The sequence below is a fragment of the Musca domestica genome, unplaced genomic scaffold (genome assembly GCF_030504385.1).
Source record: "Musca domestica strain aabys unplaced genomic scaffold, Musca_domestica.polishedcontigs.V.1.1 5, whole genome shotgun sequence".
In the NCBI taxonomy this organism is placed as follows: domain Eukaryota; kingdom Metazoa; phylum Arthropoda; class Insecta; order Diptera; family Muscidae; genus Musca; species Musca domestica.
This window is the reverse complement of record NW_026712346.1, coordinates 12435453-12450333: the sequence shown is the minus strand read 5'-3', so window position 1 is coordinate 12450333 and position 14881 is coordinate 12435453. Positions and strand designations below refer to the sequence as shown.

Below are 14881 nucleotides of genomic sequence, written 5' to 3'. Positions count from 1 at the left end.
TTTGTTGCAAAAAAAGCTCATTAAACAACAACTAGTCACTTACTGGGTGTGTTTCTGTTATTAAAATAAAATGAGACAAAACGAGAGAAGCAAAGACAAAAATATAGAAGCTACTAATTCGGCGACCCCCAACTAAATGACCGCCTGGAAAGAGTAGTCTCTTTCAGATCAGACTGTATGTGCCTTAATGAGCCATCCCCAAGGGATCCCTTTGTCTGTAGAGCGGTGTCTGTCAAGTTCAGAGAACCTATCAATGACATATTAATTGAATATGGGTTCAAATAAAATAAAAAAAAATATTGAAATCAATTATGTTATTTTTGCAAACACTGTCAAGCCTTGGTCACCAACAAACGACGCGCAATGTATCCATTTTGGGACATGGGTACATACATACATACCTGAAGACAAAATATGCTAGCACTACACTGTAAAACAAACTGGCATTAGGTAATCGATTTAAACAAGCATTGGTAACGAGTCGGTTTAATAATCTAATGTTGGCATAGGTAATCTTAAAATACAACTTTGCTCGAGTTTAAAGATGGGCAATATTCGTCCACGAAAAATTATAATTTTCAAAAAAAAAACCGCACTTCATTATTTATGCAAGTAGATGTATTGCGATTCGCGATGTAAAATAAACCACTGGAGATGTATTTTGCATTTTATGAGATTTATAATCATTCAACATGTTGGCTCTTGGTTCGGGGGAGATACCAAAAGAAGATAACTGATTTTATCCATTTCTTATTTGGCCTAAGGCTGATTCAATATTAAAGTAAAAACGAAATCGGATTCTCTCTTTGATTTTTATAAGTTACTTATTTTGGATAGACGTTATTTTAGAGGGAATGAGCCTATTTTGTCCATCTCCGAATTCTTTCAGAGTGATAGAAACATTATTGGTTTTCAGATATACATCATGTGCAAAGTATGGACTAATTCGTGGACTCCGAATATTTCCCATATTCACACTAGATATCACGTGAACACAAAAAATCGCAATTAATCTCATATATATTTCAATATATTATTTTTTTGTTGTAAAGACACAAAAAGAACAGTCTGATATTGATATACTTCCACACCTGAACCTGGACCCCGATATAAATATTACAAGGTACGGAATTAATCGGGCATTCCGTTCGATTTCAACCAAAATAGTTGTTTTTATTACAATTATGTCCGTTTCCGGGAGAGGTCCTGGAGTAATCGTGTAAGCGAGCATCCACTGAAGTCCCGGCCGAAAAAAAGAGATAATTTAAGAGAAAACCTTCATCAATATACATTTCTTTATATAAAACGAATCATTTCATTTTAGAAAAAGAGATTGTTTAAGTGAAAATGAAAATTGCATTTTTGCAATTTAGTTTTACTTTTTTAACCCGAATGTTGTATTAAATTGTATAATTTAATAATAATTATTAAATAATTATTAAAGCTTTTTTTTAAGAAAATTAAATGAATAATACATAGACGTTGATTGGTTGTTGTTAAAAAAAAAAAAAAATTAAGATAAATTGGCTGCTTGCGATAGAACATCTTCTAGACCAGCATTGCCAAATCATTTGTTTAGCTCAAGGCCGAACCCTATTGAAATTAAAGATAATAGGTCAAAATTTACATATAGCTTTTACAGTGCACCGAATGTGTAATATTATCAAATTGAACCTAGAAACAAGTGTGTCAAATTTGATCGAAATCGGATCAGGCATCCATGTATATTGTTCATCCGATTTGTTATTTTTGTCTTTCACATCCGTACATGTGCCAAATTTTATCGAGATCGGTTCATATTTGGATATAGCTCCCATATATCTTAACTCGATTTCAAGTTTATTGTGCAGCAAATGGGAAATATATACTTTGGAAAATTCGAACGAATTCACTCAGGATGCTATCCACAATCACATCATAGAATTGCCTCTGCTAAATTTTCATAGATCGATTCAGATTTCGATATAGCTCCCATATATATCTTCGTTCGATTTCACGGTTATTGTGTCTAAAAAGTGTAATATCAGCTCAATTAAGATCGACTTTGATGAATATGGGTTCGGAGGCAAATGCTTCCGCAAAATTTAGTAGATATCGATTCAGAGGAGGATATACATCCCAAATACATATTTTTTCTTTCGACTTTAATTTATAACAATAATCATGATGATAAATGTAATTTAATTCTCACAAATTCCCCATTTGTTATGGGTAGCTATACTAAATATGCAAAGGTAGGGTGCGGTAGGGTATCATAATGTCGGCCCCACCCGACTTTTGCACTTTCTTTACTGGTTTAACATGAATGAAATGTGTAATAAATGTTTTAACACTTATTTGTCGATGATTTAAAAAAACTAAGGGAAATTAGATTGGCGAGAAAAAGTGTCGGGCGATAAAGTTCATCTTTAATTAAGATTTATTGTTGATAGAAATATGGGAATGTATCTAATTTTTCCGAACTAGAATATCAACATTTCGCATGAAGGTCATCATCATATGGGCGATGAATCAGATAAGCTGCTGTTTTTACTAAAAAATGTGCTAAAAAGTACGAAATATTGTACTTTTGCATGTACTAAATTTAGAATTTGGTACAGGGTCGTTTCTTAAAATGTGTACTGAAAAGTAGTAAATTTATTAAGTAATAAATACTTTATGTACTATGCGTGTGGCTCTTACAATCTTAACATTTCGCTCTATTGCTGCCAAACTATATATATCGTGAAGTTTTTGGAATTTAATACAAAAAGATAATAAATTGTGTACGGGTTAAGCTACAATTCTGAAAGTTGGAATATTTTATCTGACGCTGGTTACAGTTTTTACAAAATTGGAATTAACAACGCTACCTAATACCAGACGTAACGGGTATAAGATAGGCCTGTAAAACGTCACTACATTTTGGGTACAACAAGGGTACCATTAGTACTTAATGCGAAAGAATTGAGCTAGAATTCTAAAATGACGTTGATGATGTAATGGTTAGAGATTAGGCGGATTTACTAAAATTCGTATTTAAAGGGTACGAAAAGCGCTGACAAGCACAAAATGTAAATGTTAGGATTAATCTTCAATAATGTAAGGCGATATTTTCGGAAATGGTTCCAAACAGTATTAAAAGATAAAAAATTGTGCAACATTGTTAAATATTGCTCTTTGAAATTTAACTAAAAACCTAACGATAGAAACAAAGTTGTTAATTAATTTTTACTATAAAAAACACTGCGTTTGTATGTTACCAATATTTCTTGGTAATTGCAAAAAAAATATCGAATTTGTGACTAGTATTACAGTTGTCAAATTCGCTGCGTTTTGCACTACCTTATACTATTTTTTCACAATATAAACATTTATGATTTTGTGGTTATATGTGTTTTTCTGAACAGTTTTAACATTAAAATGCTTTTTAAAACTTAAAACAATAATAATAAATATTGTTTTAATGACAAATACACAATTAAATGTGATTTTTTATATTTTTCTTTAAAATAATTCGCTAATTTTAATTAGTTTCTCAATTGACGAATAAAGTTATTTTTTGCGGAAAACTAATTCTTTTCTTTAAACAAACATTATTTATTTGTAAAAACACCTTGGAAAGCACAAATAGCTAGAACCCGAAGTGTTGTCGACAATTGGAATATCCTAGGTATCGATGAACTTGGAAGACTTATTTTTTTCATTGTCAGTCGGAAGTGACTATTGAAACCAAAACAAAGTTTTTATACCCTCCACCATACTATGGAGGGTATATTCATTTTGTCATTCCGTTTGTAACTCCTCGAAATGCACATGTCAGACCCAAAAAGTATATATATTCTTGATCAGCGTAACATTCTAAGTCGATTTAACGATGTCCGTCTGTCTGTCTGTCTGTTGTAATCACGCTATCTTTCGAAAGAAGAGATAGAAGGCTAAAATTTTGCACACATGTTTATTTTTCTAGTAGGCAGGTTAAGTTCGTAAATGGGCCATGTAGGTCCACGTCTTCGTATAGCCCCCATATAACGGTACCTCCCGATATTCGGTATCTTGATGATTTAAGCGATATTATTCACCGGAATTGTTTCAAATTTGGCATTTGAAGTTTGAAATGAATATTACAGCCTAAGACAGAAAATTGTAGCCCCCATATAACGATACCTCCCAATATTCGGTATTTTGATGATTTAACGTCATTATTCACCGTTGTAGTTTCAAATTACGCAATTAGAGTTCGTAATGGGAATTTGAAGTATGTAATAGAAGCTACAGCATGCGACAGAAAATTATCTATGCAGGTCCATTTCTTCGTATAGCTCCGATATAACGGTACCTCCCTATATACGGTATTTTGATGAATTTAGCTACATTATTCACTGTTTATTTCAAGTTTCGAATTTGAATATGGTAATGGTTTATGAAAAACAATGTCTATGTAGGTTAACAGAATTTTTGGCGAATGTTATCTTTTTCCAAAATTTCCAAACCCGTTCCAAATAGGGTATTCAAAGTTCGGCCCGGCCGAACTTACTGCTTTTTTATGGTTCTAATCATGTGGTTATTTTGATTTTTCATTCGTTCATTGATGCCATATTTTCACTTAATAATTATATTTTCGTAATTAACCAAATCGATCAGATCTGAAGAAAATATAAACAATATAACAATATTAAGGAATTGAAAACATTACGTTCGGAATTTGTGACATGTCTGAATATCCTTAATTTTGTCAGGGGTGAACTAATGACACGTTGTTGTCCGGTGTATGTAATTTGGCACAATAAATTAAAATTATTTTTTGAAGAAATGGAAATTAAATAGTTTATACTTTGAATATTAAATATAACCATTTTATTTGAAAAAAATCAAATATCGAATTTTTTAAATTTAAGGTAGCGAACAATTTTGACTTTTTAAAGCGTCTTGTGTAGCTGCAAAACAATTTTTTTTAACCAAGAAAGTCTAAGGTACGCAGAATGGCTTACTAACGTGTTTCGGTAAGCCGAAAGGCAAAATTAACAAGTAAAAAAGCATCCAAGTTCGTCGGGCCGAAATTGTAATATCCTCTACTATTTGGAAAAAAAAAATTCAAAAAACTTCCGGGAAACTACCACTTAAATGAAAACTGTTATATGAAGACTATACGAAGACGTGGACTGCTTACAAAAATTTTTGTCATAGGCTGTAGTACCCATTACGAACTTCAAATACCAAAATTTTAAACAATTCCGTTGAATAATGTCGCACAAATCATGAAAATACCTAATATCGGGAAGTACCGTTATATGGGGGTTATATGAAGACGTGGACCTGCATACAAACATTTTTGTCATAGGCAGTAGTACCCATTACTAACTTTAAATATGAAGTTTGAAATAATTCCGGTAAATACTGTCGCTAAAATTATGAAAATTCCGAATATCGAGAGGTACCGTTATATGGGGGCTATACGAAAACGTGGACCGACATGACGACATTTACGAACTTAACCTGCCTACTGGTAAACTATACATGTATTCATCATTTTAGCCTTCTATCTCAATTCGTTCGAAAGAACAGACGGACATCGGTAGATCGTCTTAGAATTTTACGCCGATGCAGTATAAATATACTTTGTAGTGTCTATTATAAATATTTCGAGGAGTTACATACGGAATGACAAAGTTAATATACTCTCCATAGAATGGTGGAGGGTATAAAATGTGCCGACAATGTCACTAATAATTTTAGGCCTGCGTACAGTTTTATAGTAATGATTGTGAAAATTGGTGTTAGTTGTAGACTTTTGAAGCATTCCGGAAAACATCATCGACGTAATGCACATTTGGTTTATCATATGCACATTTGACCTTTTTAATTAGCTATCCACCGGCTATGGGTTGAAATATCTGATGTAAATTTAAAATTTTCGCCAGCGGAATGGCAGATAACATTTTGATCTCAGTAATGCATTTTTTTGGAAATTTAGCTTATACGCCGGTTACGTTACATTGCTACACCAATTCTCAAGCTCTACCTGTAAGTTAAACGACAAATAAAACAATTTTGCCAAAATATTCTAGCACGCTTTATATATCTTGCAGTTACATACACAAACATACACAAACATGGATTGGTTATCGGCATACATTTGTTCTAGCTTAGCCATATACAAAATCATGTCATTTGCTTTCATCTATTGTTTTTGTAATCTTTATTTATAGTAAATGTTGACCTTAATAATGTATTGGAATTTTCAATTCTTACAATAAAATATTTGATAAATTATCCCGTATGAAATGTTTTAATAGAGATGAATATTCAGTTTTTGTAGTGGGTTTCATTAAGCCTACAGGGGAGTAGCTGTTTAAACATTCACAACAAAATCTGTATAAAATTATAAACAGGGATGTATGGATGCTAAGTTTCATGAAAAAAATTTGAGGAGGAAATATTTTCGATACCTGGGTTATCAAAAGATTATATTAACATTAATGTAAATCAATGAACAAAATGTAGCTAGTGACGGACTTTAATTTGTACCAATAAATTAAAAATATATATTAAACAATTGAAATTTAGCAACATTGTAGGAAATAAGTATGGTAAGTGTTAGATTTTACTTGGAAGGCGACGTTAAGGAGCTGTTTATGGATTTATTCAACCGCTCTTCTTCCTCTTTGTCCAGACCAAGCGCCATTGTTAATAGCCTCACAACGCATTTTGTTTCTTGGACCTCGCCCTTATCGGTTGATGTTATATCTTTCTCTAATTTTAATTTTTCTTCCGCCACCATCAGCATACCCTCTTCAATAGTTCCCTCCGAAATTAAGCGGTAAATGCTAACTGGTCTAGTTTGACCCATGCGATGACAACGATCTTCAGCTTGTTTATCATTGTAAGGGTTGAAATCAATGTCATGTATTATACATGTATCGGCAGCGGTTAAATTGATGCCTACACCACCTGCCTTCGTAGACAATAGAAATATAAATATATCTGAATCTGCATTAAAGTCATTTATCATATCCTGCCGTTCCTCCACGGCCGTAGAACCGTCTAGACGACAATAGCCGTGTTTGCGTATATCCAGATATCGTTCCACGATATCAAGCATCATTGTGAACTGACTGAATATTAGAACTCGATGACCTTCCTCTTTTAACTTTGGCAATAGGGAATCCAAATGTTTAAATTTACCAGACTCACAAATAAGTCGATCAGGTATAATTACATCGTCGAGCTCCTATAGAGAAAAATAAAAAATCAGCAATTTCGGAAAGAATATGATTTAAAAACAGATACTATCTTACATGTTTGTTGCATAGTTGCCATACTTGAAAATCAGACATAACAGCCATTTCTTCGAAAATGTATTGGGGATTGGTTTTCTTGTATGTAGACACTGTGGCTAAGCGCTTCGAGAATTCGCGTAGCTTTTCATCACTAAAATAGTAACGGCCCAGAAGTGGATGGTTAGCAAGTTTCCTCATTTCAATCATAATCGATACACCAGCCCGATCTCCGCTATAAATTTCTCCACGATTATTTGAATAGTACTCGACTAAATCGTTGTAGTAACGTTTTTGTGAATCTGTCATAGCAACTTTATTCTAAAAAATATAAGAGAGAGAGAGAGAGGATGGTAATTATTCTTAAACTTCAATAAAAATACGACTGTTTTCGTATTAAATACCATGCTAATGTGATATTAGCCTAAAACATGCTATAATATTAGAAATGAAACCACTTTATTATGAGGAAAATGAATGAATGAATTAAATATAGTCTTGCTCATTTTCATTTATCTAAGGGTCTTTTCTAAGTGGCGAGTCAAAAGTGAATAATAAAGAAAAACACCCAAACACTCATGGAATTGATGTTGTTTTCTTTCGCATTCACTTTCGAATTGTAATGAAGGTAATGTCCTATGGAATATATTTGGATACTTACAATGTATGTATGCTTTTTCGGTAAATGGCTAAGTACATCTTTCTTTAAACGCCTTAACACAAAAGGTTTCATAATACGTTTAGCCCTCTCCACTTGAGTCTCTTGAAATTGCGACAATTCATCATTGCCATTCTCTACTTTGCTTTTCTGAAAATATATTTTCAATTTTTAGTACATAGTATCAAATTGTCTAAGAATGTTCTATGTATGACATATAGCTCTCGTCAGTAGAACTATACGTCATTATGTAAATAATGTTGTTAAGAAATATATCTAGTAATACTTTTCGACTCTTTTAAATGGCCTAACTTACCTTGCCAAACAAGCTTTTAATGTCTTCCACATTTTTACCAAAAAAAGTTGGCATGACAAAACAAAGCAATGACATCAATTCCAAAAGATTGTTTTGAAGTGGTGTGCCGGTGAGTAGAATCCGCATTTCCGCATTGATTGTAATCAGGTTGGCATATCGCTGAGTGGTCATGTTCTTCAACATATGCGCCTCGTCAAAAATAACATAATGAAGTTTACTAACACGAAACATTTTCCGTTCTTCGGGTGTACTGGACACAATGTGATATCTTTAAGAAACAGAAAATGGTAATTATCATTACAATCGATGAATGTATTGCTTCTTAAAAATACATACGTTGTCAAGAGTACATCGAAACCAGTGAAACCCTCTTTGGCAAATCGAATCCTCATTCGTCTTCGTTCCTCCTGGGAACCGTGATATTTCTCAACAACCAAACTTGGGCACCATCTGGCTATTTCACTGGCCCAATTGTCAAGTGTGGACGAGGGTACAACAATTAAATGAGCCGCTTTCGATAGATTATTTTCTTTGAGGTATGCCAAGAAAGCAATAACTTGAATTGTTTTCCCCAAACCCATCTCGTCGGATAAAATTCCATTCATTTGTTGTTTGTTCATAACCGTAAGCCAATTAAGGCCTATCAGTTGATAATCTGCCAACTTAAATTTTCCATTGAGTATTTTTGGTTGTTCTACAATACCAGCCCCTGCCTCTATTGCTGATTCCAGCCGTTGCACCAGTTTGTTACACTTCGCCAATATATTAGCCACATTGTTTTGTTTGTTTATAAGTTCCTGGGCATTATTTAACAGATCAGCTGACAGGGCCTTATTTGAAACCAACTTCTGCCTCAAATCGGCCCAATCCTTAAAGGGTCTCAATTCCACAATCAAACTGGCTTTCTTTTCGGACAACGTCTTTACTGTTTGCAGTTCAATCAAAGAGGCAGTGTTCATAAATTCAAAGACTTTCTTACGCTGGCCGGTCATTTCTTTGGATCCTTCTGTATCACTATCATCGCTATCGTAAACCTGACTTTTAGAATACACCTCATCAGCAGAATCTTCAGCCTCTGAATCCGAGCGCTCCGCCTTTTTAGGCTTTGATGCATGTTTTGCGCTGCCATTGGTCTGCTTAGGTGTGGATGTAGCAGCTACATGAGCTGCCGAGCCTCTACTCTTAGGAGTGCATTTTTGCTTTAAATAAACTAAAGCCTCAGACACAATCCAATTACTGCGAACCAAGGCGTCTTGAATATCCTACACATACATTCATACATACGTATTGAACATTATTATTTATTACGCTCTGCTGATGACAGTTCTTATAACGACAAAGGACTTACCATTGTATCATATTCCGTTGATATTTTCGCAGCAGCTAGGAAACGCTCTTCTTTTTCTTTTACTGTGAGCTCGACTTTAGCCTTTTTTGGGGAATTGCCATCCGCACCGTCGCTATCGCTGTCTGCCATAACCTGTATACGTTTCTTCCCAGGAACGCGTTCTACATTTTAAGAGAAATAATTTTTTGCAATCCATAACATATCACTTTTCCTTGCACAACTTACCTGTCTTTGTCCCAATGGCGGCATTGGGTTTGTTGATGCGAAACTGTCGTAAATCGCTAATACTCGATTTGGCCGTTGGCTTTGCGGCTGCATCAGATTCCGACATTTTTAATTTCAGTTATTAGGAAATTTATTACTTTGCGAGGAGTAAACAAAATTGTGTGATATTGCATTTACAAAATAAACGAAATACCCTCAAGTCTGTGCCAAAAAAATCATTTGAACACGGGAATTTAGCTTTAATTCTATACGGAGACAATTTTCTGAGAGCAAGCATCCGATGCTTATTACATCGATTACTATTAATCGATTATCGATGAACAACAAAACCATAGTCGGAAATAATTAGTAATGCCAATAGCACTATCATAAAAAATGGTGCCAGTCATTTGCGTTCGAAGCAATATCCACAAAAATTGTCTTTTGATGCATTTACATATTCAATGTTAAATATAAATTTCCCATTAACATCCATCACAACAATTTTGGCGCGAATCTTCACAGCAGACATATATTGATGTAGTTTATTTCTTTTTACATTTTCATTGCAAAAACAAATGAATACAGAAAAAACAAAAATCATTTCTTACACAAAGATACATTCTGCAACATATATCTATTATTTCTCCAATATACTCTGTTCCAGTATCTGCAAGAACCTACAAGTTTTGCAATATTTTTTCCGATATCGTAAAGGAGAAATCAGTTATCGTATTAAAAACTTTTAAATTCTTGCACTTCTGGAACAGAGCAATTTATATAAGCATGAGCATTGGTACTCCACGGATAAACAATTTTTTCCGCTCTTAAATTATTTATTTTTACTACTGCTGGCACTGCTTTTTTGCGTACCCCAGAAGAGAGAAGACATCATGTACTTTCACCATTATTTCCATTTTTCTGAAACTTTTATTTCTATTTTTTATTTTTTACATTTTTAAATGTCATAATTTATTGTTCGATAAACTCTTTCATTTTTAGGAAAAAAGCCTGACCATTTTGCAACAACAAAATTGCATATTTCATCGCATTTCTGAGAGTGATTTGAATGGAAAAAGAAACCAACATTTTTGTTCGCTCAAAACATTTTTTGCGGAGAATTACGTAGATATATTTAATAGTTGTGAACATTGATATGTCAACATTTTTTAATTTCTTTTTTTTTTTTTCAAAAATTAGTAGATTTTTATATTTTTTCTTATACGAAGCATTTTACAAATTTCAATAATTTTTCATTGAAAATTTTCAATTCCAAAATTGGTTTGATGCGACTGCCTGTATTATTCTACATGCTTGTCGGTGAATAAAAATTGGGCAGTCGCTACTCAACAACTGTTGATGCTAGACTGCGCTTTTACTTTCGTTTCGCTTTGCGTTGCAAAAACAACATATACACAAAAACATATCAACAAAACGAACACAAACACACTTTTGTTTTGCTGAATATACGACATTTTAAAATCTTTTTTTTTTCTCATTGAAAACTAATTTAAAAGCCATTTAAATATATAGTGCTTCAAAAATGGATGCGGATGGGGATCCGCCACCCCAACCAAAACCACTTTGGGACCCCAACAAACGCCGTGCAAATATAATTGCAAACCTAAACAAAAAATTTATAAACAATGATGGTGAACCTATTAGTACAAATATGTCTCAGGCTTCATCCAATGAGTCGGAATCTTCCCAAAAGTTTGAATCAAACTATAATGCCATGAAGGCAAACACTTTTTACCCACAACACCATCCAGGGCCTTTTTACGTTATGGTCACGTCAGAGACTCCTATAAGTTCCAGGAGGAAAAACTGTGAACTACATTTATATGTCCTTTTGCAAAAAATTAATATGCCAACTACATATGTTTGCAAAAACGTTGGCTACAATACTTTCCGTCTTACCTTCAACAACTGCAATTTGGCAAATTCATTTGCACAAAACAAAAGACTGCAAGAAGTTGGCCTGAAAGCCGAAATTCCTGAGAGATTCATCCAAAAATTTTACGTAATCAAAAATGTTCCTAAGTCAATTGATGGTATAACCATTAAAAATTCTATTGAAGAGAATAATGATATAGATGTGATATCGGTCTACCGATTCACCAGAAAAAACGAAAATGATTTAATCGAAGAAACTGAAACCATAAAAGTAGGAATCATATGCGATGGTGTTCCTCAGTACATTTTTATGTGTGGTACTAGAGTCATACCCGATCTATATGTTCCCCCCGTACGTCTGTGCAAAAATTGTGGTCGTCTTGGTCACATTGCTGTGCGTTGCAAGTCTACTAAACGTTGCCTTGACTGTGGCAAGTTAATTATTTGCCCAAATCAATGCAAGGAGCAAAAATGTAAGGAATGCCTTTCTACGATTAAATGCAAAGAAGTATGTGATTTAACTAAATGCATTTTATGCAATAGTGTTGATCACAACGCTATGGACGACAAAATATGTCCAAGATGGAAAACCGAAAGGAGTATTAAATCAATTATGACTCTTTCTAATTTGAGTAGGAAAGAAGTTATACAAAAATATCCCGAAACCCAAAACTTTTACGCAATTTTGGCAGATAAGAAGTATAATTCAGATTTTCCTCCATTAAAAAAAGCTGCTAATCAATCAAAAATAAATTTTAATGATGAAATAAACAAAAGGATCACAAAAATTAAATACAGTAAAGTAGCTGCTCCTCGGATCAAATCTAATCATCCGGTTGCTAGTCCCATTACTATTACGCCCTCAGTTCCAGTGTATGAACAGCCATCCTTCTCTAAAGTGTCTGAGCTGGAAAAAGCTATGTCAGCATTTACAAACCAAATGTCTCAACTACTCACCTCTTTAAACTGCGCGGAAGGTTTAGACATCCTAGAAACCTTCAGAAAAACAGTCTTATCCCGTACTGAAAAAAATATAAAAAAAATAAACAATGATCATGAAAACAGTGAAATCCCAATATCAAGCTCTTCCTTACAAAACTAAAACTATAAAAAGCATTCATGAATATCTTACAATATAATATACAGAGCCTTAATAAGAACAAGCATTACCTTGAATTTTATTTAAAGAAATTCAATATAGATATCTGTGTCTTAAGTGAAATTTTCAACATAGATGAATCTCAAAACAACACAAATATATATAATTATAATATAGTGTTAAAAAAGAGAACAGACAACTACGGTGGAGTTGCCATCCTTTTTAAAAAGAACATCAAGTTCAAAAAAATAAAATTTCAAACACCATTGGATATAATTATCTGCCAAACAACAAATATCTCAAACAATTTGACAATAGCGTCTGTATATTTCCCTCATTCCATTAAAGCTAGCGAAATAAAACATGAACTTGAAAAACTGCTATCATTTCTTGAATCACGATCCGATGTACTAATTTGCGGCGATTTTAATGCAAGACACACATTTTATGGCGATTCTTTTGACTCATATCGAGGTAACATCGTAAAAAGTTTCTTTGATCCATCTAACTTCTATCATCTCAATAATGGACATTTTACTTTTAAAAAACGTCTCAATGATAACACTGGTTCTGTGCTGGACCTGTCCTTCACAAACACGGCTTTAGATACCACTTGGAAAGTACAACCGTACACTATTGGGGGTAGCCACCATTACCCCATAGTCATAAGTATTGGCAATAGTAAGGTCAAAAATCAAAAGTTTCTAGCTAAAAAGAAACTGTTAAAATCGCTCAATAATACCACTTTTACCGACTCATTTGATGAAATACACGCAACTTTCGATGATGAAATTAAGAAATCTACGTACATCATAAATTCCAATAAATCACCCAAAGTGTGGTGGGATCCCATTGTGGAAAAAACACACAGACTTCAAGTTGCAGCACAAAAGACGTATGACATGTTCAACAACAACATCAACGCCTCAAATCTCATCAACGCAAAAAAAGCCTTCCAAAATGCTGTTAAATTTGCCAAAAACAAAGCATTCAAAACGAGAATTCATGATCTCAACAGGGAACCAAATTCAAAATCACTCTTTAAATTTGTTAGAGGATGCAAAAACTCTTCAACAACACTCTATCAAACCAAATGGTCCTCCGATAATGATAAACAATTCTTAATACATCTAGGGGACCAAGTCCCAAATAATTCCCCTATACTGCTCCCGCTTACCAGTTCCAATACACCGGACTCTTTTTCCTATGATGAATTTAACAATGTTCTAAACAAAAAGAAGAAACCATCTGCAGCAGGCACAGACGGGGTAACATATGAAATGATCAACAATTTGTCGGAAATGGCCAAAAAAAATTTGCTAAAAGCCATGAACAATGCGTGGAAAAAGTGCAATTTTATGATGGAATGGAGGAAAATCAAAATTGTTCCTATCCCAAAAAGAGGTAAAGACTTGGAAATCTTTACAAACTACAGGCCAATTGCATTGATATCGGTTTTCGCCAAAATTATTAACCTGATGGTGAAGGAAAGACTTCAGGATTTTCTAGACCAAAACAGAATTTATCCACAAAACACATATGCATATAGAAAAAACCTATCTGCCTCTATGTGCATAAACGATTTGTTACATACAATTAACTGTCAAAAAGAGCAAGGTGATAAAGTCATCATTGTATCATTAGACATCAACAAGGCGTATGAGTGTGTCAAAATAGAATTACTTTTCCGAATTTTAAATGAGCTCTCCTGTCCTAAAGAAATTTCCATGTGGATCATAAATTTTCTAAAACAAAGGACTCTAGTCATGGGCAAAGAAAGTCTGGAAATTTACAATGGTCTCCCTCAAGGCAGCTGTCTAAGTCCCACACTCTTTAATATATACACACTCGGTTTACATGGCATAAACAATCAACATACGAAAACATTTCAGTTTGCAGATGACTTTATAATTCTGTCAACACATAAAGATTTTAATATCGCCAATGATAACCTTCAGATAAAAATGGATGAATTTTGTGGTATTCTTAACAAGTTAAATCTTTCAGTCAACATCGATAAAACAGCGGTAATGTATATTGCTAAGGGTGCTAGAAAAATACCAAAAATTACACTTCAAGGGACTTTAATAAACGCAGTGGAAAA

The 14881-nt window shown here is 33.6% G+C and overlaps 2 protein-coding genes across 2 annotated transcripts; one reads left to right on the top strand and one right to left on the bottom strand.

The window, feature by feature from the left end:
• Positions 1-6146: 6146 nt before the first annotated feature.
• LOC101899494 (SWI/SNF-related matrix-associated actin-dependent regulator of chromatin subfamily A containing DEAD/H box 1 homolog) lies at positions 6147-10114 on the bottom strand. The gene is made up of 7 exons (XM_005188230.4): positions 9804-10114; positions 9579-9739; positions 8567-9492; positions 8231-8498; positions 7918-8064; positions 7278-7577; positions 6147-7210 (listed from the first exon to the last, which is right to left on the bottom strand). The coding sequence occupies exons 1-7, from the start codon at positions 9907-9909 to the stop codon at positions 6584-6586; spliced, it is 2535 nt and encodes an 844-aa protein (XP_005188287.2). The 5' UTR covers positions 9910-10114; the 3' UTR covers positions 6147-6583.
• Positions 10115-11325: 1211 nt separating this feature from the next.
• Positions 11326-12295, top strand: LOC131804936 (uncharacterized). Its single transcript, XM_059128167.1, has 2 exons — positions 11326-12151; positions 12222-12295. The coding sequence occupies exons 1-2, from the start codon at positions 11326-11328 to the stop codon at positions 12293-12295; spliced, it is 900 nt and encodes a 299-aa protein (XP_058984150.1).
• Positions 12296-14881: the final 2586 nt, after the last annotated feature.

Coding starts and splice junctions, on each gene's coding strand:
- LOC101899494 (XM_005188230.4), bottom strand. CDS start 9,909: ATGTCGGAATCTGATGCAGCCGCAAAGCCAACGGCCAAATCGAGTATT. Junction 9,740..9,803: donor CGCCATTGGGACAAAGACAG/GTAAGTTGTGCA, acceptor CTTAAAATGTAG/AACGCGTTCCTGGGAAGAAA. Junction 7,211..7,277: donor GGCAACTATGCAACAAACAT/GTAAGATAGTAT, acceptor TTTTCTCTATAG/GAGCTCGACGATGTAATTAT.
- LOC131804936 (XM_059128167.1), top strand. CDS start 11,326: ATGGATGCGGATGGGGATCCGCCACCCCAACCAAAACCACTTTGGGAC. Junction 12,152..12,221: donor TCAATGCAAGGAGCAAAAAT/GTAAGGAATGCC, acceptor TTTATGCAATAG/TGTTGATCACAACGCTATGG.